The sequence below is a fragment of the Lichenostomus cassidix genome, chromosome 1 (genome assembly GCF_008360975.1).
Source record: "Lichenostomus cassidix isolate B80296 chromosome 1, HeHo_3.0, whole genome shotgun sequence".
NCBI classification, from domain to species: Eukaryota; Metazoa; Chordata; class Aves; order Passeriformes; family Meliphagidae; genus Lichenostomus; species Lichenostomus cassidix.
In genome coordinates, this window is record NC_139479.1 from 78,386,329 (window position 1) to 78,414,245 (window position 27,917).

General features: G+C 41.3%; 1 protein-coding gene across 1 annotated transcript; it reads right to left on the reverse strand.

Annotated features, from left to right (window-relative positions):
* Positions 1 to 120: 120 nt before the first annotated feature.
* On the reverse strand, positions 121 to 26,979 carry MTNR1B (melatonin receptor 1B). Its single transcript, XM_085065167.1, has 2 exons — positions 26,696 to 26,979; positions 121 to 5,250 (listed from the first exon to the last, which is right to left on the reverse strand). Exons 1-2 carry the CDS (start codon positions 26,910 to 26,912, stop codon positions 4,382 to 4,384), a joined length of 1,086 nt encoding a protein of 361 aa, XP_084921293.1. The 5' UTR covers positions 26,913 to 26,979; the 3' UTR covers positions 121 to 4,381.
* Positions 26,980 to 27,917: the final 938 nt, after the last annotated feature.

A 27,917-nucleotide genomic window follows, 5' to 3' on the forward strand; every position in this document is an offset into this window, starting at 1 on the left:
GTGCAAGATCCAGTAAAAGTAGCAACATATCAATAGATGACTGAAAATAAATTGTCTTCCTCATTTTCCATTAAATCTGTAAACATCCTTAAGTGCAACAAATTGTTCAGATGACCAAAATTGTGTTAAGAAATATATACAATCTTCCATATATATTTATTCATTGGCAAATTATCAGACTTGTGCAATTCATTAAAATACAATTGGGAAATGAAAGCAATAATTTTTATCTAGGTATGTTCTTAAAGGAAGAAGTGGAGAGACAGAAATGCATTTCTGCCTCTGAGAATGAGCCAGGCAGAATTATTCCATTCAGTCAATAATTTGGTGAGAAATCTCATCAAAATCAACAGTAATAGGACTGTAGGTTTAGTTTAAATTCTTCCTTGAGAGTGACATTTTCACTTGCACAGAGAGGCAGGATAAGACTAATGCATTGTTCCAGTCTCATTTAGACTTTACCACATCTCCACTTCTCTCTTTACTGAAACAGAATTTACAAGTGGTCTTCACCCATCTATGTGAGGGTAAGCTTTTTTCTAATCAGAGTTCTACTGTAAGAACAATTCTGGAATACATTTACTTCTTTTAATTAATAGAAAATACAACACTTTTTAGTCAAGATAACACGAAAAGTTTGAAAACACTCCACATTTTCTGGAAACAGACTTTGTCCCTGAGGCCCTAGTTTTTCCTTCACTAGTTACTTTGTGCAGGACACAGGGTCTACCTGACATTTTTCCTCTTTTTTCTTAAAGTGCCTATATCAGATATGCTGGTGTAAATACTTTCTTATAACAAAAGTAATAATTTCCTCAAAAATCTTTTCAGAGCTGATATGTTCTTCCTGACTATACTTTCAAATAATGCTATAATCATATCACCTCTCTTGACATTTGGTGCATTTATAAAGTTTTCCTTCAAACTTAGCTTGAGGGAAAATGGGATTTTGACTTAAAGTAAGAAAAGGGACAAAATTAATTTAAGGCCTCTGATGTAGGTAGAAATATACATTACTACACAAACACTTTTCACCATTGAGAGCTGCATTTAGTCATCTAAATTAATATAATTTTAATGCATTGGATTGACTTACAGGAAAATTTAAATTTTATGGATTTGATTGATTTCCACGTCAACTCAAATGCAATGCTTTGTAGTAATACGTGGTATAAAACTTATTTTAACAGGCATTAGTTATTGTCCATACATCAGGACTCAACAAGTGGCAGTACCTGACACAATAATAGCTCCACTGGCTTAGCAACCACCATGCAGTGCAGAGTCCCTTTCAGGTAATGCTGGGGTGGTAAAACCCCCACCTAATAATTTAGCACTGTTCCAAACGTTTTCCATCACTTGTCAGGAAGGATACAATCTTGGAACACTTCTCTCTGTGACAGTGGTGTAACACTGGCATGGGTTGCCTGGAGAAGTTGTGGATGCTCCATTCCTGGAAGTGTTCAGGGCCAGGCTGGATGGGGCTTTGAGCAATGTGGTCTAGTGGAAAGTCCCTGACTAGTTCAGAGCAGTTGAAACTAGATGATCTTTATAGTCTCGTCCAACCCAGGCCATTCCATTACTCTGTGATTCTATTAAGTTACTTGTGTGGGCTTCATTTAGGATAGCTGGGAACATATTAGAACAAGGATTCTTAAAGTGATATTTAATTTTTTAAGGGCAGATTTAATTTGCAAAATTACTTTATATTAATTTCTTTGCCTCATGAGTATTGAGAGTGATAGCAGTTCATTTTTATGGCCAAGGAAATGGTTTCAACATTTAAATTTATTTTACAGAGCTAAACCAATAATTTTTGGACTCTATTCTGACTCATTCCAGCAATTGATAAACCAAGGTCCGTCGATTTACTTCTAATAATTATTCATCTATAAGTCAGGCAACAAATTTTGACTTTCCAGTCACAATTTTGAGTAGTGAGGGAAGTCAAAGAAAGCAGGATTGTGAGGGAATCAAATTTGGTATCCTTTCCTAACAGTTTTAGAGACTCTTGAAATTTCTTATTTACTGTGGGGGAAATTTTACATGTAGATATACATGTATATTGATTTTGTGTTCTGTATTTTGCTGTGGGAGCCACAAAGAAAGACAATACATATCGAAATTGTTTCAGACTTACAAAATTATGTTTCAGGTAAAATCTACTTATTAATGATTTCTACTTTTAGCCACAATATTTTTATTTTCTGCCACCAGGTTATATTTGTCCCATCTCTTTATTACCCCTATGCACAAAGTTTTCAACTTCTTATCAGCATACTACTGTATGAGTCCTAGGATACTGATCTTCTGAGATTATCAGAAATCATGTGAAGGACATGAAAGCAGCTAAAATAATAATCACATTTGTTACGTTGCTGTACTTTACATAGGCTTTTGGCAAGCAAATAGGACATTTAAAATACTGTGGTTCTTTGATGCTTTTCTATCACTCTAGCAACATAAGGGTGATGTTTAATACACCTTTATGGCTTCAGAAGCAGTATATTTTCTGTACAAATTAGTATTACTACAGAAGTATTTTTCATAATAGCCAGGTCAGGAAACCCAAACTGGAATGTAATAGCAACCTGAATTCCTCATTGTCCCATTTCAATACCTGACATGGATTTACCAGAGACCTAGCTCCTCTACCCTGAACAGCACTGCTAAGAAATGCTAAGAGAAATGTGCATTTCAAGTCTAATGATAAAATAAGCTCATTTACTGTGTGTTTGCACCCAGATCCCTAGTTTGATTTAGAGATAGTACAACCACATTGTGTAAATTACTACAATGCTCTTGAGTATAACCCAAGTTGTAATCTGGTCTGCACACTCACTGTTACAATGTGTTACCTGGAAAAGCAGAAATCCAGTTTGAATTAGGCTGAGTTTAAAAATAAGATGGAAAAGAATGTTATTATTTTGTGAACTGCACAAATACGAAGTGTAGGTACACCATTTATGGAATTAAGATCACCTGTCTTTGCCTGAAATGTGTGTGTGTGAGCAGCCTGATCTCTGTTCCAGTCAGTGAAGGTACAGTCACTGAGTTCTCTTGATCAGCTCCCCTGACCAATAAAGATGTCTGTTTCAGGAGAAAAGGAATAATTTCCTAGAACTCTATGGACTACTGTGGGTATTTAGAAAATGCATTGTGTTCAAACATCTACACTGGATTAATCCCAAATTAGGCAAGATCAAGCCCTCTCTATCTATCCAAAATTAGATATTTGTACTAGTAATCAAAGCTGCTTCTAAAGTCAATGAAAGTAGACCAGCACCTCCACAAGGCAATTAATCTTATCCTTGGATGTGTGTTGATCATCACAGATTGAAGGAAACACATCTCCACTACACGGAACCGTGAAGGTTGCCTTAGGTTAGACACCAGCAGTAGGTTTTGTTCGAGATTAGATGTAGATGTGCAAGTCAAGTATATCAGCTACCATTATAGTCAAAAGGGTCTTTTGGTCTATTGTCATTTGAGATGATTTAGGATATCCTGTCTAGTGTCCAGCTGCCACTCCAGATGATCACATGCTATAATTTCCAGCCTGTTGCGAATGTGTAAGGTGTGCTAAAGTGCATCAAATGACATTTTATATATATATATATATGTATTTAGGTAAATAAATGAGGTTCAATGAAAATTCAATCTTTTCTGAAGGAACAATATTGTTTAAAGTAAATCTGTAAGAAATCAATCAGTTGTACTACATTAACTACCATAAAATTGACCACAAAAGATGAACAGAGTAGATGCACTGTATTCCCATTCTCAATGTTTGTAAGTATGAAAAACCTGTGAGGAAAGTCTCTAATATTAATATTTGCTTTTTCACAAATATTCTTATCTCCAGTTTACAAATTTGATGCAAAAACACTATTACATGTCACCAGTACATGCACAGAAATGTAATGTTTGGCTTAGGTGTGGAAAATAGAGTGTCTGTCTCCCCCTCTGTTCAGATACAGAAGGGACGAAAAAACCACTCCACAGCCTTAATGAGGTGCTGTACACATAGACAAGTACCTTCACTACATCTTCTAAGAAATGAATCCTGATCTGGTATAAAGAGCGTAAAACTCCCGCTGAAGTAAAAAAATACTTCATTCATATGTCTGGAAGCAGGATTCAGCTCTCAGAACTAAAACAGCTTGCACCCACCTGCTGCTTTAATTCTGAAACACATTTTCCATTGATATCTTGTATAAATCACTAAACGTGAGCAATGTGCTTTACTATGAAGACAGTATTCCAGTCATAAAGGGTGATCCGAATGAAAAGTCCCCAAAAGTAAGGAGGAATGACCAGCACATTACAACTATGATCTTGGTTTTCTCCATGACAAACTCTTGCATTGACTATTACACATTTACAAGGTGTCAGTTTTCATTTGGTTATTATTATTTAAAGCAGGAGAAGGCTTGCTCTTCTGGCCATCTGTTCCTCCTTTGGATGTGTCCTGGAAGAAAAGCCTTGGCATCCACAGTGACATTAAAATTCGTTTATATTCATTCCGAAAATTCTGGTTAAGAAGACCATATATTATTGCATTAAGGCAGCTGTTGAAATAGGCCATTAAGTAGCTTATAATGAATAGCCATTCAGGAACTTTTGGTGCCATTTCTGTAGGATCAATGGCTACAGCCAGTCCAATGAAGTTTAGAGGTGCCCAGCAAAAGGCAAAAATCACAAAAACAACAAACATGGTGAGAAAGTTTCTGAAGTCACTTGGCTTCAATCTTGGCTTTGTTTCTGACTTGACTCGTCTTCTAACTTGCAGCACTAAAACCCAAATTCTAAGGTAGCAGAAGCTGACGATGGTGATAGGGACAATGAAGTGAATGACCACAACAGCTATTGTATAGTAGGAACTTGCAGTCTGGACAAACGTGCATGAATAGATGCGTGGATCATACTTCAAAGAGCCAACAAAAAAATTTGGCACAGTTGCAACTACTGTTAATATCCAGACTAAGGAGACATACAGCATTGTGTTCCAACAGCTGTAGACTTTGTCATAGGCAAAACTATGACATATATAGCAATATCTGTTTATTGCAATTGCAGTGATGTTGAAAATGGAGCCTATTACACTTAGTCCCATCACGAAGCCACTCGCTTTACAGTGTGTTTCACCCAGCGTCCATCCATTGTGGAAAATAGCTAAGAGCACCAGTGGATATGGATACAAGGCCACCACCAGATCAGCCACAGCTAGGCTCACCACAAATGCATTACCTGGAAGGAAAGAAAAATACATAGGCGTAAGTCTGAAAGCAAGCATAGCTGGGAACAAGAAGAAAAATGTTACATTATTTTGGATAGCTGCAATGCTAAATTATTGATGATGTCAGCAAGCAGCAGGTATATAGGACCAGTAGGGAAATAATTGTACAACATAACTTAGAACACCATGGAAATATCTGTAGGAGCATGATGTTTCAAATCTGTTGGTGACTGGATGATATCCTCCTTGCTCTTCTTATTTTTAATAAACATAGCCATCAGTGAGCTGTTACACAAGCACATGTTGAGTTTAGGTGTAGCTAACTCCACAGCTGGATTGCATAAAATGAAAAAGAAGAAAAGTCTAAATTGTGCCAGGTAGGTAAGCCATTATGCCATTCTAACCTATCACTGGAATGCTAACGGGCTTGACAGGTATCAGGGAGAAGGATATATGAAGACTAGGTCCATAGCTATTGGAAGGATATAGTGTTTTATGTATGCTCCAAATTGCTACACAATACTCTGTTGTATAGATATATTCCGCATAAATGGCCTACCCATACTGCAGTTATGTTCTCACTGGATTGACTAAAGAAAAGTGAATTGCCTTCACCACACTGCAGAAAGGCATATTTAATTATACAAAAAAAAACCCCTTCCATGCATGCAAGAGAAAGTTTCTGCTGATTATATTAAGGGAATATAGGTGATATGGTTGAGTCCTATTGTCTCTCCTTAAGCAGTGTCCTTCTCATCAGTTTGAAATTTCTGGACATTGTGTCTAAGGATATTTTTATAAAATAGTGAGATAGTAAACTCTATTCCTGAAAAAGTGTTCTTTAGGAACTTCATTCTAGAAGACAGAAGTATTAACTTCAAATTCTTGGCATTTAGGTAGCATAAAGTGTATGTGGTTTGTATGGTTTTGTATATGGCTTGCACACTTTTTTTTCTGAAAGTCCTTCACAGCATGAACTGATATGCAAAATATGCAAGCAATTTTAAAAATTGTGCAGGGAACATAATTTTTTTTTTTTTAAAGAGTGGTTGGATACTCCATTCTACAAATTCTGAGCTTACTAGTCCTCAACTAAAAAAGCAGTTCTCCATGTCATTTTAAGAATGGTATTAACTGGCAGTCATAAAAGCAAAAACCATGTAGAAATATACTCGTCAAAAAAGACAGAATTTCACCTCTACTCTGTTTTCTCCACCTGCTTTATGTCTGTAGGTTCCTGAATTAAGGAATGGGGAGCTATCTTTCTCCCATACACTTTAGGGGACAACAATGCTCATCAGAGTTTGCACAACAGTGAGTGAACTGAATGGAAAGCAGGATTATCCATCTGTATCCTCAGAAACATGGCTCATCTCATGACTGGTACGCAAATTATTTTAGATGGTTCCTTGTTAGAGATTTAGTAGCCTGCTTAATCTATTTTAAAAACCTACACAAGTGTCTCCATAGCTGCAGCTTTATGACTTGTGAGGAAAGATTGAACAAACTAGGGAGATGATTGATAACTTCAAATAAGCAAAACAAGAAGGATGTAACTCCTTCCCGTGATTGTTGTGAATCCAAGCAAGCGTCAGTCACAACAAGGAAGTTCCACGGTAGACACTGAAAAACAGATTTTAATGGCAAGAAGAAGGAAGTGTGGGAACACATTGCTTTGAGTGCCATTGAAGGTTGTAAGAAAACATAAAATACGTATTTGTCAGCACTGGCCTAGATAAAGCTGATCCCTTTGTACAGGAAGGATGAGATGACTGTGAAGGCCTCTTCTAGCCATATGGTAAATAGGACAAAAGACAAAATTAATGGAAGAACAGGGGCATCTTTATCAGAATGTACTTACATCGTGGCAACAAGAATTTCTCTTTTGTTTTTCCATCACTGTATCTCACATTAGAAGACAGAGAAGTCAGAAGTCATAAGTTGGAAGAAAGAAAGGAAGGAAAGAAGGAAGGAAAAAAGACTCTTTTTTTCTGTTTTAGAATGCCTTTTGGAGAAAGAGAGAATTTAGTCTTGAGTGTGTGCACTAAGATTAATCTAAACTCTAAGGCCTCCCAGCATCAGCTTCTACCTAAAATGTAATTGTTCAGTTGAAATAGAGTGGGCATTCAGCTCTTTCGATCATATTTGGAAATTTACTGTAAAGTACATTTAGCAAGATATTTTCAAAGTTCTTTGTGCAGTTTAAGACTTCTTGAAAATTCCAGGTGCAATGAATAAATAGAGTTAGCAAGAAACTTGTCAAAAACTTAATTTACTAGTTTACCACTCAGAAGAAAAATGGTCCAATATCTATAAAGGCTTCAGGTGATTTGTCACTTCTATGGCTGTTTACAGAGTTGAATGTTCCCACTGTGCACTGCAAAGTAAGGTCCAATGGTATTTTTCTGTCTTTGTGGATGACTGCAGAATTAAGTTTAATGTTGTATTACTGCAATGAATAATCTACAGAAGTAGAGAGAAACTTTCCTACTTCATAAAACATAAATAATCAATATTTTGAGAAATCAAAGGTCTTAGACACCTTTTATGTGCTTGGGGAAAGTAAATGCTCCTTGATACACCTAACACACAGCTTTTAGAGTGACCTAAAATACATTCATAATATAACTAAAGACTTAACCTTTTTCTGCATGTAACAAAATAGAAAGCACATAATTTTCATCTAGCTTGAATTATTATCATTACTTCTGGAATTTACTCAACGGACTTTGTTCCTAGAGTTCAGTTTCATAAGAGAGAGAAGTATATTCATTTGTAAGAAAACAATTTATTCACTGGAATGGAGAGACCCCTAATTACAAGCAGTAGATACTAAAAGCAAAATGTCTTGCCAGGTATTAAAAAAGGTCCACATCTGTGCTGTTTTAAACATTGATACTTGTATGCATAAAAAAGAAATTAAGTTCTGATATTGACTTTGGGTGAAACAGAACTAGATTGATATTTCATGAAGCAGTCCTGCATTTTGGTTTACTTACTACAACTACCAAGAGAAAGACAACTGTAATCCTGATATGATTTCAGGCTGTAGGAATTTACCCACGGAACAAAATTTTTGGTAAGGCCAAAACTTTTAAGGGCTGAGCATCTGCCTTCTGAAAAGACAACTGACTTTTAATGTCTCTACCAAAACCAAAAGCAATTGCAATCAGCAACTATTTCTGAAAGGTTTTTGTTCTCTCTCTGGTTTTAAACTGGCAAAAAAGCTTCATTATGTATGATGGTGTTGTTTGGGGTTTTTTTAGGTGGTGTTTTGGTTGTTACACATTTGTTTAACAAGTTGCCTACAGACATCACCCTCTTCGATCTATGGCACCAACAGCAGGTGGAGCAGAAAATTAAGTCTTTCACACACTGACATTTGAATTCCCTGTGACACTACAAGCCAAGATCTAGGGTAAGCTTTGATTTACTGAGACATGTTAATTTGGTATAATGTTCAACAGTGCGTTGTTAACAGAAGGTGTAACATGATGCTCCAAACAAATGCCAGATGGGTGTTTGTTTTCTTTGAATATGACAGTTTTAAAGCTGTGATATGCTCTTTTGTAGTTATATTTCATGATTTCAGATATTAGTGAGGTAGACTGCAGACTTTGATATAAGGGAAATGGACAGGTAATATATTTCCACTAGACCAGCATATTTTAGAGATTCTAGCAAAAAATAGAGCATAAACAATGAATCAAAGCTGGTCTTTGGTTTATGGAACATCCAGGTTATTTCTTTTTTAGGAAATGTGCGTTCTATGAAATGGTTTAGAATAGTTGGTGACTATAATTATCCTATGTACAAAGAAAAAGCCATCACTGGGAGCAGAATCATAAAATCATTCAGATTGTAAAGGACCTTCAAGATCATTAAGTCCAGCTGTTAACCCAGCACTGCCAAAGCCACCACGAACCCACATTCCTCAGTACTACATCTACACCTCTTTTAAATACCTCCAGGGATGGTGATTCCACCACTTCCCTGGGCAGCCTGTTCCAGTGCTTGACAACCCTTTCAATGAAGAAATTTTTCCTGATATTCAACCTAAACTTGCCTTGGTGCAACTTGAGTCTATTTTACTCTTGTCCCTTCACTTGTTACTTGGGAGAAGAGACAAACCCCCACCTGGCTACAGCCTCCTTTCAGGTAGTTTTAGAGAACAATAAGTTGTCTCCTGAACCTACTTTTCTCCAGGTTAAACACCCCCAGCTCCCTCAGCTGCCTCCTTCCCCAGCTCTGTTGCCCTTCTCTGGACACACTCCAGCACCTCAATGTTTTTGTTGTAGTGAGGGCCCAGAACTGAACACAAGATTCACCAGTGCCAAGTACATGGGGACAGCCACTGCCCTGGTCCTGCTGGCCACACTATTGCTGAGCCAGGCCAGGATGCCATTGGCCTTCTTGGCCCCCTGGGTACACACTGGCTCATGTTCAACCACTGATGTCCAGCACCCCCAGGGCCTTTTCCACTGGGCAGCTTCCCAGCCCCTGCCCACACCTGTAGGTCTGCCCGCAGTTCCTGTCCTGAGCCCGCAGGACTCAGCATTTGGCCTTCTTGAACTAACGTGGAGGGGGAGGAGGGGTGGAACCAGCAGTTCCTGAGGTGGTATTATCCACCCCAACATTGAACCTCCTACAATTGGCTTCAGTCCATCAATCCAGCCTGTCCAGCTCCTTTTGCAGAGCCTTTCTGCCCTCCAGCAGATCAACACTCCCACCCAGCTTGGTGTCATCTGCAAACTGCCAGAGGGTGCCCTTGATCCCCTTGTCACTGATAAAGATATCAAACAGGACTGGCCCCAAGAAGAATGCAGGACTTACAAGAACAGAAATTTAGCATGTAAAAAGGACCTTGAGATTGTGGCTTAGTGACTTGGAGACTCCTGAATTGGAACAGACCTGTGTTCTTGGCCCTACATCTGCAACTACGAGTTAGTACTGGAAGCTACATTAGCAGGAGCTGAATTTTAGGCTTATTAGGCAGAGCTCCCAGGTGTCGGCACAGATTTACTGAAGAGACGTACCTAAGATGCACTGTTGTTTTTGGGATCATGATTTTGGCATGCTTGGCAGCTAGGTATTAACTCAAACCAAAACCTATTTTTCCTGCATGCTCACTCTTCTTCTTCCTCTGGTTAAATATGGGAACATCACTCCTTGCTGTGAGTTTGCTGCTTTGAGTTTCCTAATAGACTACAGGTGCAAAAGTGCAGTGCTGTTTAAAGTTTAGCCAAAAGGCCTGATGTTCTGATGTTTGTAACCCCTGGGTGCACAGTTTTGCTCGCCTGTGGCTTCCTCGGGTGCCGGAGGGGACGGTGGTGACTCTCTGTTGCCACCTAGTGCGGTAGCCACAGCAGAGACAGCACATTGCATCACCGAGCAGGGCAGGGGGAAAACCCCCGAGGCTGCTCCTTCCCAAGCGAAACGTTGATCCCTGATCAGATACTAGCTTTACGGGGCGATAAATACTTTTCTGGGCTTCTGATACTTTCTGAGATTGCAGGAACTTTTCCAGTACTGGGTATTTTGAGAAAGAAAAGGGGAAGCAGAAGAGGCAAGACAGGCTCTACTACTAGAAATTTCACTGTTGCCTAGTGGTGAGGACACTTCCATGTAGAAGAGCCCTTCTTTGAAAAAGAGTTGAGCTTGTGTCTCCCATAGTCCCCAGAGAGTGCCCTACTCACCAGCCCTTCTGCTCTTCTGGGGTTAGCGTGCTTGTCTCTTTCTAGGTTATGTTCAAGAATTTCAGCCTAGAATCAGAATACACAGGTTATCACTTGTATTATAGAGTGCTCTTTATCAGTATGCTCATTAAAAAAAAAATTAAATCCTTCTCATGATTTAACAGCTGGGAAACTGAGATAGGTGCAGGAACTCTCCACAGCACTGATTAGGAAGAACACTCCAGATTCATGAGCCCTGCTCTGGCTTTTCTCTCTTAGATAATATCACCTCTGTTAGGCATACTCTGGGAAAAGTGGCAGCACTGGTCCAGCTTTCTTCTCCCAGATAGTGCCACCATAGTGGCATACTGATACTGAGGGATGGAGCCAATAGAAGAGCTAGAGCTAGTTGTATTAAAAGCAAACAAAAGAGGGTGGTTGCTGCACTAGGTAGTAAATCCTTAACAGATTTTGCAGATGTAAAAATTTTACTTGTGTTCAAGGGAAGCTGGAAAAGTACTTGTAACAGACATTGTTTGAAGGCTACTAAACGGACATACCATACTAGGTCTGGGAAATCCTCTGAGCTGTAAGGAATCACAAGTTGTAAGAATACATAAATATCATACCGGGTTGCTCTGTTCTCCTTTTCTCCTCAGTGCTTGCTTCCATCTACAGGTAAAGACAGTGTATGTGTCTAGCTATGCCTTGTTCTGTGTGTCCAGCCTTCTGAAACTGAGCTGCATTTTGCAGCAGGCTCAGGGGAGAAGATCCCTTATATCCATGCCCTAACACTGAAGTCAGGCTCTGCCTTCAGGATAGTCTAGGATGGAAAAGGCCCATGTTGTTGCTGAGAGCATCATAGACTCATAGTGTCATGGAATGGTTGGAAGGGACCTTAGGTATCATCCAGCTCCAACCCCCCTGCTATGGGCAGGGACATCTTCCACTGGATCTGGTTGCTCAGAGCTCCATCCAGCCCGACCTTGAACACGTGCAGGGATGGAGCATCCCCAGCTTCTCTGGGCAACCTGTGCCAGTGCCTCACCACCCTCACAGTAAAGAATCTCTTACTAATATCTAATCTAAGTCTACCCTCTTCAGTTTAAAATATCCCTTTTTCAGTTCAGGTGTCTCTCTAGGGTACTGTTGCTTTTCACGTGGAGTGTGAAGCCAAGACATTCAGTCTGAGGGCTGAGCACCATGGGCACCAGTGGCAGCCCAGCCTCAGAATCTCCTCTTGCTGAGCACAATCGCTAAATAACAACAAAAACAGACTGGGTTTTTTCACTGGTTCATGAAAGAAGTCGTGTTTTCTGTATCTGCCAGTACATATCAGCTTAATTTTCTTCTCTTGAAGTAATCACAGCTGTTGATTGCTTCAACCAAGAAAGAATAGGAAACCTACTTGTACAACTGCAAGTATGAAAACTCATTTACTGCTGACAAAGGGGCAAATGTGAAAAGCTGTGAAATACAACAGGTGCAATCTAGTTAGATCCTATAAAGAGCTGAGCAACCTATAATTTTTAATAACTTTTTTCGGCGTCTCAGCACTATATTGCATGTCATAGAATAAAAGGTGGAATATGTAGCATTTTATAGGATGTCACTTTGTTAAAGAAACAAACAAAAACCCTACCCTATAACATGTTCCAGATCGACTATAAAAGACTGAAGTGTGGAAGCAAACAAATGAAGGATATTTCACTTCTAAAAACTCTGCACAAAATTTTATTATGCTGTGAGAGATATTAATTTATATTGTGTGAAAGGCTAGTTCATGTCATCACCTTCATTATTACTTTTGTCTTTGCTACTGTCTTTAGTCTGAACTGCAACAAAACATTGCTCAAGTCCTTAGAATAACTTTACTTCCACCTTCTTTTAGAAAGGAGGACAGGAAATTGAAAAATGAAAATAATTTTGTTCAAACTAAACCCATGTTTGGTTTGTTAAGATGTTCAGTATGTGTTTTATTAATATTTGTTTGCGGATCAGTTGAATAAAAAAAAAAAAAACAAGAAGCCAACAAATCTCAGACATTAAATAATTCTATTCTAAAATATAAGGCTTGAGATATTACTGAAAATACTCAGGCTATCAGGCTGGTATATGAAGTGAATAAAATTGGGGACTATTGGAGACTATGGGACACACTCAGCCCCAGTTAGCCAAGAGATTTGATTAGCCATGATAAGGTAGTTTTGCGCTGTAGACCATTTTAAACAGAACAGAACTTTTTGACCAGTGTAAATGTTGGGATCTCCACTTACAGAACCAAAATCATGCAAGTGGCAATTTCCACAGTGTTTTGCTCTGCTGCTCTGTAGGGCTGCAGGTGAAGGACTTGCAGCATGTGACAGCTACAGAGACGAATGTGTGTGAAGTATGTACATGTCAACTGGTTCCATCTGCAAAAAGAAAGGAAATCTAAGCCCATTATTGCTGCTATGTACTTTTAGGTGTCCTGTGTTCAACTCCCAGACATGGTGGAGGATCCTGGATTTTTATAAAATAGGATCTGATGCCCTGCAGTGAGTACATGGGAACATCTAATATGGAAAACACTTCTGCTGACAAGGTGCCAATGCTTCTAGTACCCTATGGAGTCCCCTTGTTATGATCTTCTTTTCTTCTCTTGTTTCCTGTTTCACCAATGAAGAAAATAGATGATACTTGATGAAAATTGCCATTATAACCTTTCAGTAAGGAAAAGTCTTACCCTTTTTGTTCTGAGCTTTTGGAAGGCCTCATCACTGTACATGCATAGGGAGATGAATGTCTTCAGAAGCTGTTGTCAGTCTCTGCCATCTGCTTCTTTTGGAAACAAGGTCTTAAAGCAAAGTACAGTGACATGATTCATCTTATAATGATACTCATAGGTTTGTAAACAGCATGTGAACAGATGAATAAATAAAATGCTTTTACAGAAGATGATTGTGTATTCTCTTCTGAAGCATTAGCTGCTTTGTGTTCCAACTCAATACAGACAAAGTGTGTAATGATCATTTGCTGAATCAAGGTCTTTTCTGAGAGCCAGTAGAAGCCTTGAAAAATGACAAGACAAAAACTTGCTGTGGCTGGGCCTGTGAGTCATGATATTGGTGAGATAGGTAAACGAGGGGTGATAGGCGTGCAACCAATATAGCCACAGAATCATGGAAGCTGGAATTGAAGTTTGGAGCTCCTCTAGGCCAACCCTCCCATTTAAAGAGGGATAAACTATAGTGATTTATTCAGGGCCATGTCCGGTCAGCCTTGCTCTGTCTACAGCCACAGAGACTCAACAACCTCTCAGGGTCACCTGTTCCAGTGAAGAATGAGTATGCAGGATATTTACTGTTTTCACTAGGGAATAGAGGGAAGATGCTGTCAATTTTGCTACACATGAGGGGTCTACTTGATCTAATAAATAGCAGAGGGAACCTAAGATCATCCCTGTTAATATGCATGCAGAGACCAGACATGGTCATTAACAGTGAGCTAAACTTGCTTGGTCAGAAGAAGAGGCCCCAGTGCAGATTAGAGTAGATGGGCTTTGTTTTCCTTATCCTTCTGCCTTTAGATTCCTCATGAAAGTAGAACTGAGCAATCTTTGACAGAACGTAATGGTCTGAGCCAAACAGAGAACTTGGACCAAGAAACATTTTCAGACCAGTAAATATACAGACAGGTAAAGGTACAGAACTCCAGGAGTTGGAGTGTTGGGTGTGGTAAGGGCTGCACAAAAAGAGGCAGGAGGCACCAGCTCCTAGCAAAATTATGTTTGGAAAGCAATTCCCACTGGCTGTAGCAAGGCTAGAATGTTCCTCCTTATGTAGATAGTCACATACTAGGTTCAGCTTACCCAGGTGGCAGAATCCTGTTCCACATGCTACTTTGATGACCTTTGAGCACTTTGAACTGACTGCAACCAGCCCTTCAGACTGGAACCTTGTGTCTGTTCTAGCTGATTCCCCAGTGAGTGCCCTGGTGGCCTGGGGTCCAGAGAGAGAGCTGTGGGTGCTTTCTGTCTGCCTAATGTACTGAGACACACCTCTTTTACTGCGTGAATACACTTGCAAACTGGACCAAACCAATGTAATTTTTACTAAATCAGGCTCAAATGGAAATCACTTTTATGTATACTATGTCAGAACATTGTGTTTGCAGGTCACATACCTCACTATTTTATTTGCTCTCCGTGAGCAGAGCAGATATTCTTGCTTCATATATAACCAGGAAGCTGGCTGTATAGAAAGTTTACAGTCTTTATGGTCCTAGCCTACCAGGTGTTTCATAAGGGTGACTAAAGAGGTTTATGTTGTTTTCAGGTTATCTAAATAGAGGCATAATTGCATGACCTCAAATTAATTAATTTTTCCTCTACTTTGAAACAGCAGATGTCCAACACTGCAACTGGACTCTGGATTGTGTAGTTGCTGTTTCATACCCAGGACCATTATCTTATAGGTAAAATCTTATAAACTCTTTCAACCCACCTACCAGTACATAATTTTTTCTAGGCAAATCAGTATGGTTAAACCATCTTTCTACAAGGCCTGCCTCAACATCTGATTAACATTTTACACATTGTGCTTCTAATGACTGCAAAAGGAAGAATAAAAAGAAGAAAGGAATATCTTGCTTAGCATGAAAACTGATTCAGAAAGTAATCTTTTGTCCATGGGCTCTAACCCCACCTGTTAATCTAATAAGTACTTTTGCAGTCACTTTAAAAATATCACAGGGAGACTTTTTGTCCTTGAGTAGGAGTGCTCTAAATTTCCACAGCCCAGCACTCACTTTCTGACACTATATTTTATGCCAGTAAAACACCTGGAACATACTGGTGTACTATCTGACTTGTGGCAGGGAAGTCTGAATTTTAAATATTCTTTCTGTCATGACTTCCAACATAGAAAGACAAAGGCATACAAAGATACCAGTCCCTTATTAATAAAATATTTTTTTTCCTCTGTAAAAATCCAAAAATTATACCCTGTGTATTCCAGTGAGAAACAACTGATTTCAAACAAGCTGGTCGGAATGTTTAGTCTCTTTAATATATTCCCAAAAGTTTTAAGAACCATAAGTGCAGTTCACAGAAAGGAGGGATGGGATAACTCCCAGTTGGCATGTAGTGACTATGCACTTGCATTTCTTTACTGGTCTTGAAGAAAAGCAGCATGTTTTAATATAACAGCTTTTTATTTGTCAGTAAAAAACCTGAATAGAGTTGACTACTTCTATGAAAATTTTTAAAATGTCCTAAAAATTTCAACTCCAATGAACTTCACCATGGACAGGATCTGCACAGAATGAGCATCTTGATTAGATGCTTTTTTCATTAAACTATGTGGGTTATTTTTACTTGAATAAAAAATAGGGCATAAAAATACCTAGGTTGATTATTATTACATATATTCATTTGTGACAGCCATCTCACAAAAGCTTCTTTTCCCTATACAAAGTCAAGTGAAATGCTGTGTATACTTGAATTATTTGGCAAAATGGAACTGGCTTTAGAATGAGAGGATGCTGAGAATTTCAGGCAGTATTGGAGCAGATCATAGACATTCCTGTCTTCATTGCAGTGATAAATTTTATGATTTGCTGCTACTTCTAAACTTACAATTAGTTAACATAATTATATTTGCAAGGCTGATGTACCAAGTGGATATTTTTCCTGTTAGTCAGACTCTCAGCTCCAGTAGCTGCATGTGATATCTTCTGACAACAATTGTTGCCTACGTTGTGCAAATATGACAACCTAAACCAACAGGTAAGCAGATGTTGTTCTATAGCAGAAAGATGACAATATTTATGGAAGTATCATATAAATTATTAATAATATTCACGAGGTATTTAAACATTGAAACTGATCCAAGTCCATAAAAAACAGCTGAAAAAATTAGTAACTCTGTCAAAGGTTATGTTTTTTCTGCAGACATAATTTAAGCAGCATTTCTTAAACAGTGCAATCAAATACCTCTATAATTAATAAATAATTAAAAAAGAAGTCCCAATGATCAAGATTCTAGTCATTAGGTGAATGTGTTTTAGCTGTTGTTATGTTTTCATGTCAAGACATAACTATCCCATATGCAGCTGAAATGTCAGGAAAATGCTGACTTCCTGATATAGGTCAGACCTTATCAGTATGGAGATTGAAAGTAAACCAGAAGATTCCAAAGCAGCTACTGTTGTTACAGAGGACACACCACACTGCTCCCACAGTGATTTAGACATGTTTCTGTTGGCTTTTACTGTCAAGGAGATCTGTTTTATGCCTATAGCACGGTGGAAGATTAAAAAGCAGAACAACTGGTCAGATTGATTATTAGGAAGATGGAAATTGCCATAGCATTACTTCTTTTTGGCAAATGAAGAACAAAAGGTTGTTTTTTTTTCTCAGCCTAGCATAACATAGCTGTTTTCATATGTATTCTTGGGAACAGGGCGATGTACCTGACAGTCTATGTCAAGGTACCAATATGTGCTAGTAAAGGATAACTTCTAAGAAGCTAAAATCTGAAGCATATGAAGGTAGTGGTACTCATAATAGATCTGAATTGGAGTAGGAGTAGAATTTACTCCTAGAGGCAGAGAACACGTTGTCACCCATTTAATGGAATGAGTGTAGCCTCCTATAACATCCTCAACATAATAACTCAAGTCACCTGGTGAATATATATCTGCTAAGAATAGATGAAAAGTTATTCTTTTGAAATGAGCTGTCCTAGCTCTCTGTGGGAAGGTTTGGTCTCTTAGCTCTTTGGCCGATTGTGCCAAAGAGCACCATGAATCCTTGAATTGCTTCTGCTGGTCCATCCAAGAATAGAGCTTTACTGCAGAGAGGTCATTCCTCATGCAGTCAGTGAATCTTGCAAAAGGAATGTCAGTCCAGAGTCCAGCAGAGAGCTGGCAGGAAAGGGAGTGCTCCTAAGACACATTGGAACTGCCATAATACAGCTGCGAAGAGCTCCTTCTAATTTCCTGTACCTTAGAGTATGTTTGCATTGGTTATTTCAAGGAGATGAAGGGAAACTTATTCATACTCTGGGTTTAAAAAAAACTGGTGCATCTGTGTTAGACTTGGCCCTGTGGAGAGCCTGAGTACAGTGCTGCTGGCAAAGCATGGCACTAACAGCATCCTTTGGTTTTCCTTTCCTTGAAACATGGGTAGAGTGGACTTGTGCCAAATGAAATACACAACATAAATATACTCCTAGATTCTTCTTTACAGGTTCAAGGAAACATACTTCTGCAGCTCAACTAAATGCTTATCATTCTATTTCCTCTAAAGACAAATACACCAATAGATCCACTTACTAGATTGGAATAGGACTTAGTATTGTATTCTAAAATAAAAGTATCTTGGTGCTGATATTGGCAATAAACTTCCTATTCTCTTATCAATAAACTGAATACTTATTCTACAAGATAAAAGTAAATGATAATTTAGAGCAGTCATCTTATATAGTATTGCCAAATGCTTCAAAGGAGGAAAAAAAAATACTTTATGGCTGCAGGATAACCTGCCTCAGGTTACAGTTTTACCCCAAACAGAATTCCCTGTGATGCAGATTGATAGAGAAGTTATTTTTCTATCTTATGATGTTTCTGTACTCCTAAATACTTCTTTCAATCCCTTTAGGCTCATAATTACCTTACAAACTTTCTATTGCTGAAATACTTCAAAATTCTGTATACTTTAGATTTTTTCTCATCTAGAACAATCTTTGGTTTCCACTTTTCACTTTTTCTAAATCTACCTGCAAGATTTACCTCCTTTTGCTGAAGGATTCTTCCTTTGTTAAAGTAATTTTGCAAATTAATAATACTGGCTTTTCACTTTGCTCTTCTATTTTTGGACTTATTTACAGGTTAACAAAGTTTGGAGTTTCTATTTCATAGGTAACTTTGAAGTCTTATTTTCTCATTTGGTTACTGTTTGAACCAAGTCTCACAGAAAAGAGGATGGAATTGGTGATGAACTTACTCTGTTTCCTCTCCAAGAAGAGAATAGAAGCATAATTAGAAGTATGAGATGAGTCACAAGCACATGACTGAATAGTTCTAGAAGTTATATAGAAAGATTTGGAGTATTGATCAGTTGGAGGTACTTTCTGAGAGGAGGTTTCACATCTTCACGGACAGATTTCACCTAAGCATATGGGATACCAGCTTGCAATCCAAGCTGGCAGAATGAATAAAAAGAACTTGAGAGATGGGAAGAGAGCTTGACAAGAAATCATCCAGTTTCTTCATTTAACACCCAGGGTAAGGGAATTTTGGCTTCAGGAAGGTGGTGGCAACAAATATAGAAAATAGGAGCTCAAACATTGTGGAGTTCAATTGGAGTGGTAATATAAAAAGCAGTAGAGTCAGCTAAAGGATGCCAGGAACCTATACAATAAAATAGGGGATCCAAACCCAGTAAGAAATAAAAATAAAACTTCATGGAAACAATTCGGTTAGAATGGAATTACACCAGTGGTCAGAGAAGAGAAATACTAACTGAAAGTTCTATTGTCTTCATAAAAGAAGGGGAAATGGAGAGAGATTGAGAGATTGAGAGAGAGAGAGAGAATATCCTGGTTAGGGCCAAAATTACATTGGGGAAGAGTTGTAAAGACAATGTACAGGGAAGAATGCAGAAACCTGCAGTAGGATGAGAATGCCTCTCTTTTAGTAGGAAAATACTAATGGAACTAATTTAACAACAAGACACTGAAGGTCCTCATATGTAAAGGGGAAAATAAGCACAGAAATAGCATCTGAGTTCTGGACATACACCCAGAAGATTTCTTCAATTCAGAGTCTATTTGCCAATATACTGCAGCCTTTGTTTTCATAAAGAACAAAGACATCCCTGAAGAGCCTGTCATAGAAAATAAGGTTGTATTGAAAGCAGATGGGATTATTTTGGTTAAATTAAATGGAAGAATAAACAAAACAGACATAACTAAGAAGGGGGCTTGCACATTATGATAAATAAAAGAAGCTAATTAGAAAAGTGAAATCAGCTGTATTGAGGAGCTTAGGGACTTGAATGTGGAGGAAGGTTGGCATTTCTTCATATTAAAGGTACAAAAATATTCTCTGTAACTTGCATCCAAAAGAAGGAAAAAATATAAGAAAAGGTTCCGGATCTAGATGGAGAAGAAGTTGTCTTAGTAAGGATAGGCGGCAATAAATGAGGCTAGAAGTAAAAGGAAAAAATATGTCCACCAAAGAAAACTGCTAGAGAGAGCAAAAATGGATAAAATGGGAACTGACAAACCCTTTAAACTTCATTGACTTTGCAAAGACTTCTAAAATGACTAAAATGCCCTTTCAGCGCAGTAACAAAAGAGAAAAGGAAAGACAAGTTACTGGGGGAGGGGGACCCTGGAAATCAAGTTAAAATGGCTTCTGGTCTGAAGAAAGATTTTGCCAGATCTTTTAATAAGGACAATAATGGTGATCTTGGGGACAAGGCAGGAAGGAGGAATTAGCATATCTACAATAAAGCAAAAATTTCAGAGCAATTGAATACACTTGATGGCAGGAATTTTTTAACATCTGTTATCTCAGAGATAGTGTTGCATTCTGAAAGTACTGAGAGCTACATGTGGGACCTGTAAAAAGGGGCTGAAATGTTCTCTAGTCCTCAGTGCCAGTAGGGAAGTGCAGATTTCTCTCAGGCTTGAGCGATTTGATTTCTCTCAGAGCTTGGCTCCCACATGCATCCCAAAGAGCAGGGTTGCCATGACTCACTTGCAGCTGTGGTGCTCTCACACTTTACTACCCATTTCCTCCTCCTTTGCTATGGTGCTGCACAAATGCTGTTTCTTTTTGCATGAATGGTGCTCGCAGTAAGTCAGAAAAGCAATTAGTCAGGGAGCTGGGAGAACAGTAAAACAGTGTTGCCACCTCTGGAAGATTCATTTGTCTACCATGGAGTATGTCCTGACATGGCACCTGTGCTCAAGATGGGAAATTGTTGAAAATGAAGAATGAATCAAGAAACCTTTGGGCTCTTAATCTCATCTAAATTGTAGGCAAGGCTGGAGAGAAAAACTTGGAAGGATAGGAAAATTAAAGATGCAGATACAGACAAATGGAATAAAAGTCAATGTGAGCTTATACAAAGTGGCTTTACCAACTAATTTGATCATCTTTATTTAATAAAAACTGGACTTGGACTTTCTGGACCTGGGAGGTTGCTCTAAATGAATCTAGCCTTGGAATCACCAGGGTACCACTCACAGTCTGTTGCTACCACTGCCTGGACGATGATAAAAGAAAATTGTTGGACCAGAGGGAGATAACCTACATTGAACTAATTTTGCCTGTTTCAGAAGTATTATGTCACAAAACACAAAGAGAACTAACGAAATTTTGTGCTAATACAAAGTTGAGAGCCTACACTGATACAGGGAAATGTCAACATCCTTTTTGCTTGAGGACTAAAGGAGCAGAAAGTGGATAGAGTATAATAACATGAGGTATGAGGTCAGGTACTGAAGGAATAATTGTGTAACAAAAGAAAAGAGCTGCATCAGCAAATGATTGCACCAAGAAAAGTCATCTTATGATGCTACCACATAAAAGGAAAATGGGCTTCAAGGCATACCAGGTCCATTTTGTCCATCCAGGAAAGGAGAGAACAGAATATAATGTCAATATTTTCTTGAAGGGATTGGTGGTACTTCACCTGCATTACAGTGAACAGGTCAGTTTTCTGTTTAAGACAGATTAATTTAGTTTGGATAAGTGATCTGAAAGGCCTAAAAGAAACAGGGAAATGAAGAGCCCAGCTACTTAGAGGAAATGAAAAGCATTTGACTTGTTTACTATGGAGAAAAAAAAGATTGAGAGGTAAATATGTGTTTACTCTCCATTAATATTGCACAAAAGTTCTCAACAGGTGGAGAAATGATCCATTCAAATTAAATGACAATTGTGATTCTACAAATAAAAATATCCGCTCCAAGTTAGCAACTAATAATCACGAAGTTAAAGTAAAAACAAGTTCAAATCATGGTAAGAGATAGAAGAACTTTATTTTAAGTGTTGGGTTCAATGAACTTTTGTGAATGTTGAAGCTATGTTCCCATCAATTTCTTAGCACTGAGCACCTTTAAGCTGAATGTGAGAGAGAATATGAAAGCCAAGCACACACAATCCCAGAGCTAAGAATTCCATGGATCCAGGGTTCAAAAAGTCAAGAGTACAAAAGCTGAAACCATCAGAGTGGGATCTCATGCTCTGCCCATCAAAATATGTTCTTGTCAGCATCAGTGTTTATATTGAAAGACAATTTTGCCAAGTGGTTTCAGAAACAGGTTTCTCCACTGTAGATTTGTAAGAGATGAATTCCAACACAGGAGACAACTATTCTCTACTCCAGGAATAACAATAGGGGTGGAATAAAGGAGGGAAAGAGAACTGGTGTTGCCAAAGAGATGAAGAATAACTGAAAACAGCATTTAACAATGGAGATAACTTACCTTCAGCTACATCACAGAGATGTGAAGGCTACGGAAAGGGAAAGAGCATGGAAAAAGACTACAAGACTTACCTATGCTGAATATGTTTATTTAGTAGACAGGTAAGTACCAAAATTATAATTCTACATGCAGGATTGTTTTATTTTGTACAGATGTATATATGAGAAGCATTGCTCATCTCTAGAGCCACATACATATTAGATACAACAAAACATGCAAATACACCAATGTTCTTAAAGGTGAAAGAAACATGAATTTTGATTTGTGTTGCAACAGCACCTTGCTATTCAAATTGAAATCAGAGTCTTATTGTGGTGTGTTATCTGTTATATATAGAAAAGAAAGTAGTGGAGAGGGTGAGGAGGGCTGACTAAATGCACTAAAAATACCACTTTCCACTAATGCATTCTTTGGCAAAGCATCAAGGTTAATATTAATATTCTGCCAAAAGTCAAAGGGTCCCAAGTCTTCATTACTCTTTGCAATGATATTGAGTTAATTGTCACTTATCACTGATTTTATGCTGGCTTTAGGACCAATGAAGTATAAATGGTTTGCTTTGTCTCTCTCCTATGGGAGATGCCTTGCTAGTTCCCATCTTCTGGAGTGCATCCTACCAGGTTCTTATCCCAGCCCATAATGTTATGTTTATAGCTATGGCTATACAAATGTATCCTAAAAGTTCTTAAAAGCATCTAGTGGTTTTGATTTACTTGATGCACCTTCAGGGCACTTGATAATCCAGCAGTGGTTGTTGAGCACATGTAAACTTTAACACTCCAAAAGTTCAGCAATTTAAAAGCTGCCTTCAACTGGGCATGCTTAATTGAAGACACACAAAATCAATAATTGTTTTTGAAAATTCAAAACACATTTGACATTTCAAATAGAAAGACAAGCTAATTTAATTTAATTATTTCCACATACAAAGTTTTATTTAATTTTGTAGTGTGTTAGATGAAATTACTCTTCTCCCAAATTAAAACTGATAAAAGCATTAATTTCTATAAATTAAATCATGTTGAGAGATCAGAAGTCGCTCAGCCTCTCACAGAAAGACTGGGTGCATTTATGTAAGACAAGCATGTTGATTCATACCAATTATGCTATGCATTACTTGGAAAAGTCTTCACTGATTTTCCCCAAAACCAAATTTAAACGTGGGAAAGAGGCTTCTGCATGATCTGAAGCAATCATTGTGTTGTAAGGCCAGCAAAATTCCCATGTTTGAGGAATGAATGAGCAATGTCTAGAAGCACCAATCCTATCCATTCTTAATTTCTCTCCTGCTGAACATAATATATACCAGCCCAAAGGCTAATGGGTCATTTTATTTCACTCCATTCTTGCACCTCCCATTATATAACAGCATTAAAATAGACTTATGATCATGTTTTAATTTTAAGGAGAGTGATGCATAATTACGTAGTTTCCAGTTATCAGAACTCTTTGTAAAGTCTATGGGGTAGAACAGTGTTGATAAATTTGGGAAAAACTGCTCAAGTCCTGTTTTGCTTTCTGAAGGTAAGATTACGTCTTGTCCTACAACAGTGGGTAGAGCTGGTTAGTTTATTCCTTATGCAACTGCAACTTATTTGAAGTCCCAACCTCTTATGCAAGAAAAAGCTTTCATTAACTTCTTCAAAGGGAACCCAGTGCTCATGGTGCTATAGCTCTTCCTTTTTCCTTCAATCATCTGGATGTCCTCCTGTCATTACCATTCCCCCAACTTAATATTTTTCTTCTCTGACAAGGTCTAACTCTTTTCATGCCATTTTTCCTCACCATTTCACTCTCTACTGGATTCACTCCCTTCACAAGTACAAATATGTCATTTCTTGTTTACTCAGAAGGAAAAACTGCAAGTCCACCTGCTTTTCCATCTTCTTTCCTTGTCAGTGGCTAAGGGCTCCCAATACTGCCTTAGCTCTCCACCACTTTCCCATCCCCTCTATCACTCCCCCCACATCAATTTTCAGTCCTGTTCCACTCTGCTTCCTCAAGAAATTTTACCTGAAGAGACTTCTGTGGACATTTACCAAACTTTTCCCTTTCAGTTTCACCTCCAAGAGCCATCTCTCCCTGACGTAAAACTAAGAACTGGCAATTGAAAAGGTATTTAACCTTATGAAGATTATGCAGAAGGAATTTCTTGCTATTCTTCACAGTACTTATCAAAGATAAAGAGATCGTTGGGACAGGGTCTGTGACATCACCCTAAGGATGATCCTAGAAGAAGATCAATTAGTAGGTATTTGAACTAGGTGAGACGACGACGTTTGTTTGTTTGGTTTGTTGGGTTTTTTCCCCCCAAGAGTCCTAGGGTGCCACAGAGTACTTTGATCAGTATCTTGAAACTTATTCTTCCAGGCATCACTCTCTTCGAGTCCAAACACTCCCCCCTTTGCCGTAGTTCGGGTGAACGGAACGTTTCAGAAGAGATAAGAGGTTCCCCCTCTTCCTCCCCCCGGACGTGATGTGATGCCTCGGGCTGGCCGCCCTCCCCAGCGAGAGCCTGTTCCCTGGGCTCTTCCTGCCCCCGGAGCCCAGGCGTGAATCCCTCGGGAGCGCTCCTTCCCCCGACTCCGAGGGGGCCGGGAGAGCGCCGGTGAGTCACGGCGGGTCCCGCGGGACTCCCAGCCCAGCCCAGCTCAGCTCCGCTCGGCGGCCGCGCTCCCTCTCGGGGCACGCAGGGCTGCGGGGCTGCCGGCACTGCCGGCCTCGGTATGGCACTGCTTCTCCCGGCTTCGTCCCCTGGGACTGACAGCCCAAGCACAGGGAGCAGAGCTGCCTCCCCACGACTTCCCTGGCTCAGCCAAACCACCCTGCCAGACGTTCTCAAGTTCGGTGCTGCTCGGTGGGGTGTGATCACTCAGCCCCAGGTAAACGGGGCTTGCCGGCATCCCCCGCCTGCAGTTAGCGATTGGGGAGCGTAAGATTTAGCCCTCCATAAAGTGCTTCTGACCCTAAGAACGATTTAGCTTAAAGCAAGGGCGAACGAGCGCCTACTCCCCGTTAGCAGGAGCTGTAGTCACCGCACGTGAGACACGACAGCGCTTGGGAAGCGACACTGGTTGAAAAACCCCAAACCAACACCGCCCTCCACCCCCAGGGGAATCAAATCCTCAGCTCTCCCTCTTTCCCCGTGGCAAGGGAGCAGCCGCTGACACAAAGGACCGATGGCAGAGCCCGCTGGCTCCGAGTGCGGGGGATGTAGAGCATCGGACTTCTGCCAGGTCCCACCAAAGTTTGGTTACCCCGAGCTGCGTGCGCATGGCAAAACGAGGGCACTCGAGTCTCCAAGGAATGAGCAGTTCCGGGAGCTGCTTGGCACTGCGAGAACTGTAGTAGCTACACCACAATTCCGGGACTAGCACTTTATCTTGCACCGACACCCAGCATCCAGCCGAGTGCAGGTGTGCCCAGCTCTGCGCATCAGGGAACAAGCAGCACCATCGGCGGGGGGAGGCGGAGCGGGATGTAGGATCCGCACGCAGCGGGATGTAGGATCCGCACGCAGCGGGATGTGCGCGAATCAGGGAAGCTGGCCAGGAGGCAAATCCGAGAAGTCGGTGCTTAACTACAGAGTTTTGTAGTTTGAAACACGTGTAACCAGCCCAGCAGAGATGAGGAGAGAGAGCCAGGAAGTTTAGCAAGTAAAAGCCGCAGAGCAACGTTCTGGCACACACAAGGAGAAACTATAGACACGATTCAAAGAAAACACCTCGCTTTATTTGTTGCGTTCTGGTTGAAGGATATGTCGTGAGGAGACAAGAACACAGACTGTTTCATGGAAGACTACTGTGAACTCTGATGCAGGCTCCAGAGAGCGGGCTGAGCCGCTTCTCCACTCATGCACAGCACCGCATCTTTGGGACTCTTGAGGAAGTTTTAAAAGCTCCTCCTTCATTCCTCCGGCCGCTTTGGGCACGCTTTTTGTCTCCGGTATTTTGAGCGGATGGCACCGATTCCCCTCCTCGGGAGCTCCATAGAGACCACATAATGCCTCATTAGGAAGCACTCACCGACCTGCATTCCCGGACGGAGGGCAGGACTGAGCTCGAGAGGAGCGCGGGGGAGGTGCGCTGAGAAGGGTGACTGAGCGCCTAGGGGTCCCTGCGCACCCTACAGGGCAAGCATGGGCTCTGGTCCCCCACCTCCAGCGGGCGGCCCGCCCGGACTCGACAAGCGGGCTGTTCAGGACAGCAGGAAGGGAGGACCAGGGTGCCCGCGGGACGCCGGGCGCTCGCCACCCCTGCCGCCGCCGGGGCAGGGTGGTGCGGGGGTCAAGCCCTTACCTGAGTTCCGAAGCTTGCGGTTCCTGAAGACGGAGAGGATGACCAGGAGGTTGCCCAGGATGTCAACCACGGTGGTGAAGATCAGCACGCTGGACAGCACCGGCACCACCCAGGCGGGCCGTGGGGCGCCCGCCGCCGCCGCCTCCCGCTCCGCCAAGCCGAGGCGGCCGCGCCCGCCCGGGTCACAGCAGTTCCTCAGGGAGCCGTTCTCCAGCATCGCGGCCACCCCGTCCCGGCGCCTCCCCGCGGTGACCGGCGGCGGCCCCGCGGACTGACCGCGCGGGCGGGCGGGAACGGCTTTAAGGGGCGCGCCGGGCGCTGCTCCACCGGGAGGGGCGGGGATGGGGCGGGGACAGAGCCCCCTCCCCTTTCCCGGGCGGTGGGGGAAGCCCGGGGGCGGGCACGGCCCCGCCTGCCGTGAGAGGGAGGGCGGGAGCGGCGGCGCGGAGCGGGGAGCGGCGGGGGCTGCCGGGGCGGGGGCAGCATCCGCGGGCAGCATCCGCGGGCAGCGGAGGCGGCCGCGCTCGGGCAGCCCCGGTGACGGCTTGCGTGGCCGGAGAGCCGCGGGGACAGGCGAGGGTGGCGGAAAAGCCCCTCTCCCAAAGTGCTGCTCCCGCCGCCGGGCTCAGCCGCGAACATCCGCCGCGGGGATGTTTGTTTGGGGGTTGTTTGTGTATTGGTTCTGGGGGATTGGTCTGGTTGTGTTTTCCCTGCCCCGCGCCCGGACCGCGGTGTTCCCGGCAGCGCAAGGCCAGCGCTCCCCCCGCCGCTCGCCGCCGCCAGGCACGCGGTGCGCCCAGACGGGTGTTCCTGGCACGTTCCTCCCGGCGGCCTGGCAGCAGATCTGAAGGGGCTGTGCACTGCCTTCGCCGTGGCCTTGTGCCTCGCGTTTGAACACAGCGCTCTGTCAGGTCGGGACGAAGGGCAGCGCCCGTGGGGCGATAACTGCGAGCGCCACGGTCGGGACGTGCCCGCACCGATATCGGCTTGGGAAGCTGGGCGCGGGGGCAAACAGAAGAGAATCGGCGGGCTGCACTCTGAAATGACTCTTGAAACATGTAGTTTCCTTTGGGCCCTCAAAGTGACAGATGCCATATGCTCATTTGCATGAAATAAATAAGCGAGGCGCGGCAGACACTGGAGGGCAGAGCCCGCGTGTCGCCGCGCCTGGTGCCGGCGTGGCACAGCCACCACGTGCCGCTGGCACTGTCACACCGGGCTC